The sequence below is a fragment of the Myotis brandtii genome, unplaced genomic scaffold (genome assembly GCF_000412655.1).
Source record: "Myotis brandtii unplaced genomic scaffold, ASM41265v1 scaffold105, whole genome shotgun sequence".
Taxonomy (NCBI): domain Eukaryota; kingdom Metazoa; phylum Chordata; class Mammalia; order Chiroptera; family Vespertilionidae; genus Myotis; species Myotis brandtii.
In genome coordinates, this window is record NW_005353538.1 from 1,763,084 (window position 1) to 1,767,414 (window position 4,331).

Here is a 4,331-nt window from a genome sequence, read left to right on the forward strand (position 1 = left end):
GAGTGCTCCGAGCTGGAGGGAAACAGTGGTGAGTAGGGATGGGCAGGGAATAGACCTCGGGCACTAGAAGGAGACCCCAGATTAGTCCAGGCGGCACGCACAGTATCCACCTGCAGGCGGAAGGACCGGAGGGGGGTATGGGGGGGCATGGAACTAAGTGAGTGCACGCAGAGACCTCACTTCCTGCAGCCCCACGGCCTGCGTGGGGGACCTGCTTCCAGCTGGAGGGTGCAGAGGGGCGCGCTCCCACCTATCCCCAAGGCTGAGGCTGGGGTGGGGGAGGGGGCTCCCTGCAGAGCCCGTGTCCTCTGCCTGGAAGAGCCAACTCAGCTGTTACCTGCAATGCCCCTGGGGGATGGGAGCCGTGAGGGCTTGTGGGGGAGGCGGGGGAGGCAGGCAAGGGCAAGGGCACTAGGGGAGCCAGAGGGGAGGAGGCTAGCAGCCAGGCCCTAGGTACTCAGGAGGGACTCCTCTCAAAATAGCTCTGGAAACCTCCCCAGTGCTTCCTCCCCTCCTCCCTGCTGGGGGCTTGGCTGTCTTTCTGGGAACTGCCAGGGCATGGACCCTCCCCCTCCCCGGGAGAAGGTGGGACTGTCCCCAGGGCGAGTGCCTTCCCATCCCCCGGGGCCAGGCGCTGAGCTCGGCCCCATTCCTACTGGTCCCACCGCCCACCACACGCACCCTCTCACCCGCTCTCCCCTCGTTCCAACCCAGCTCCTTGGTGGGCAGGAGCCGGGCCACCTGGTCTGGGACAGGGCTGCTGGACTAATTGCTGCGAAGAATGGACATGACCCCCGACCCCAAGAAAACCTCCTTCCCCTTGAATCTAGGCCCTCTCTCCTCCAGCCTGAGCCCCACAGCTCCTGGGCATGGACCCCTCCACCTCCTTGAAAACATGCCTCTCAGGCTATTTCTGAGCCAGTTCCCCTGAGACCTGGGCTGCACTGTCCCATCACCAAGAATCAAGCTGGTCCGGGTGCAGCTGGGGGCTGTGTCCAAGACACCATTCCCACCCACAAGGGACTTCAGTAGAAGGAGGGAAAGGGGGCAAGGCGCCCCAACGTTTCTTCCCACCCTGACTCTGGGAGGGCTCCCCAAAGAGAGTTTTCTAAAGGCAGGAGAGAAAGAACGCCGACCTCTTGTTGCCCCCTCCCTTGGCACCCCCCCGGCACCCCCTCCCCTGGCACCTTCAGAAGGATCCTCCAAGCTTGCCCAATGGACAGGTGTTTTGAGAAATTTTGAGGAAAGTGTTCTATAAATGTAAAAATTCTCTAACTGCTAGCTAAGACTTGGAAACAGCCTAAGTGCCCATCAGCAGATGAGTGAATAGAAAATTGTGGTACATCTACACCATGGAATACTATGCAGCTGTAAAAAAGAAGGATCTCTTACCATTTGCACCAGCATGGAGGGACCTGGAGAGCATTATGCTGAGTGAAATAAGCCAGTCAGAGAAAGACAAGTATCCCATGATCTCACTCACATGTGGAATCTAATGAACCCAATAGACTGATGACCAAGAATAGACCCAGAGCCATAGACGCATGAACAGACTGTTGAACCTCAGAGGGAAGGCAGGGGAGGGTGGGAAGAGATCAACCAATGAACCTGTGTGCATAGATGATCGCCCGTGGACACAGACAATGGGCTGGGGAGGGTGGAGGGGGCGGTGCAGGGGTTGGGAAGGGCTGGAAGAGGCTAATGGGGGGAAAGGAGGACCTGTGTAATGCTTTCAACAGTAAAGATTTAAAAACACACACAAATAAATAAAAATTCTCCAGCTGCTAATGCATTTCCCAAGCGTCTCCCCCACCGTGGTGGCCCCTGATGGAGCTGGAGGCTGGGGAGCGAAGCAGACAGCAGGGGCGGTCTAGGCTGTAAGAGCCGCCACCCTGTGTCCTGACCACGCTGGGCCTGTTTCTTCATCTGTGAGGCGTGTGGGTTTCCCAAGAAGTGGTGCTGAGAACTGGTGAACGGTGAGGCAGCAGGGGCGGTGGGGGCAGACGGAACGGGCACCTTCTCCTGTCCCAGGATCTAAAGGTATCCAGGGAGGCCTGGCCAGCTGCTCAGTGGTTAGATGCCGGCCCGCTGTCCGAAGGGTCTCATTTTCGATTCCTAGTCAAGGGCACATACCTGGGCTGTAGGGCAGACAGGGGCGCGTGCAGGAGGCAAACAGTTGCTATGAGAAATACAATGGAAAAATGTCTCCTGGTGAGGGTGAACAAGGAGACAAACACACAAACAAAATAAAGGCATCAGGGAGCCCCCCCCCCCGCCCCCCGCCGCCCCGGGGCAGGGTCACTGTCCTTCCCTTTGGCTCTGCGTCTGTCTCACCTTCTGCTCTGAGAAACATGACCCTGCTGTAAAAATAAAGTGGCAGCGCGGTGCCCGGCCTGCGGATCCCATGTCCGAGGCTGCCCGGGAGGGAGAGGGTGAGTGCACAACCTGGGGAGGGAGAGGCTGAGCCTGTGGGGCCACAGACGCTGAGAGTCTAAGAGCTGCAATGGACTGTAGACCCACCCTGTGCCCAGCAGCCGCCAGCACCTTTCACGCAGTCACAGCTCAGCCAGGCTCCAGAGCCAGGGCCACTGTGATGTGTGCGTGACCTGGCAAGTGTACAAAAGGAAATGACATAGATGTCTAAATATAAGTTAAAGATTAAATATCAAAGTGTTCAAATTTAGCCCTAGCCAGTTTGCTCAGTGGATAGAGCATTGGCCCGTGGACTAAAGGGTCCTGGGTTTGATTATGGTCAAGGGCAGTACCTTGGTTGCAGGCTCGATCCTTGGCCCTGGTTGGGGTGCGTGCAGGAGGCAACCAATCGATAATCTCTCTGTCCCTCCCCCTTGCTTCCACTCTCTGTAAAAATCAATGGAAAAGTATCCTCGGGTGAGATTAACAACAACAAAAAAAGTGTTAGCATTCACCTATTATCCCCCCCCCCCCTTATGTTTCTCGGCCTTAATTTTAAGACCAGGTCCAAAATCCATGATGGCCCACGCTCCTCCAGGCCCGAGGGAAAGGCTCTGGGGCATCCTGGGAACGCTGCCCCTCATGCCGTCCCATCAGCCCCCAGTGCCTGCAGACGCTGCCCTCGCCTGTGGGTGCACACCTGCGGGTCAGCCCTGAGAGGATGCTGCATGGTCTAGAAGGAGGTGCATGGCCACCCCCCCCACATCCCATGAACCCCTTCCCAGTGAAAAGAGTATGGCCCCCTAAACTCAGGGGCCCTGGGTGGAGGCCCCTGTCGCCCAGCTCTAAGGGTGCCATTGCTCTTAACAATCCAGGAGGTAAATATCTTTCTTTTCACCATTTACAGACGAGGTTTCTGCAGAAGTTGCATAACTTGCTCAAGGTCACAGCTCAATGCCAGAGCTGGGATTTGAGTCCCCAGTGCCTGGCTCCAGAGCCACTATATGGGGGGCAACCACACCAGAGACAGCGCGTCTCAAAAATAAATACACACTCAGGCCGGCCGGTGTGGCTCAGTGGTTGAGCATCCACCTATGAACCAGGAGATCACAGTTGGATTCCTGGTCAGGGCACATGCCTGGGGTTGCTGGCTGGATCCCCAGTGTGGGGCGTGCAGGAGGCAGCCGATCCATGATTCTCTCTCATCACTGATGTTTCTGTCTCCCTCTCCCTCTCCCTTCCTCTCTGAAATCAATAAAAATATTAAAAACCAAAAACCAAGCACACACACACAAATACACACCCAGCATTTCCCATACAGCCTCAGGGGCCTCCCTGAAGCCACCGGGAGGAGGTAAGAAGGTGGTGGTGTGGAGCCGCCGGCGCTGGGCTGTAGCGGGGATCAGACCGTGAAGTGGGAGCTGGTCCCCAAGTCTGAACAGTTTCCAGACGTGAGAAGAAGGGAGAGTGGGAGGCAGCCAGGCTCTGCCTGGAGGGAGGAGGCTTAGGTGGTTGTGCGGGAGGCTCTCAGACATTAGCTACAAACCTCCCCCAGAGCCTCCTCCCTCTGAACTCACACCCCCTGGAGAAAGGCCTGCTGGTGGGCAGTCTCACCCCCGCCCTCTGACCTGGCACACCCCCAAACCCGGAGTCCAAAGCAGAGGCCAGAACCTTCCTGGTTCTGAAGGAGGGGGAGGCCTTGGAGGGGTGAGAGGGCGGAGCCTGAGGGAGGCCTCCTTAGAGGGTAAACGAGGTAGGGGTGCCCGGGGCAGGGGGAGGGGGGAGAGGGTGGTGGTGGAACCGGGCGGGGATCAGGACGTCGGCCGGAGTCCCTGACCAGGAGCCCCACATTTCAGCGGACTCTGTGAAGACATGGGGGTGCAGGGCGGGGGACAGTCAGTGCGCAATGGAAGCTCCGC

The 4,331-nt window shown here is 57.9% G+C and overlaps 1 protein-coding gene across 1 annotated transcript in view; it reads left to right on the forward strand.

Moving 5' to 3' along the window:
• Positions 1-2,404: 2,404 nt before the first annotated feature.
• Positions 2,405-4,331, forward strand: part of SCN4B (sodium channel, voltage gated, type IV beta subunit) — a 22,765-nt gene continuing 20,838 nt past the window's right edge. Inside the window, exons 1-2 of the mRNA XM_014539981.1 lie at positions 2,405-2,432; positions 3,734-3,766. Of these exons, the coding sequence (XP_014395467.1) occupies positions 2,405-2,432; positions 3,734-3,766 (61 nt within the window). The remainder of the gene's footprint in view (positions 2,433-3,733; positions 3,767-4,331) is intronic.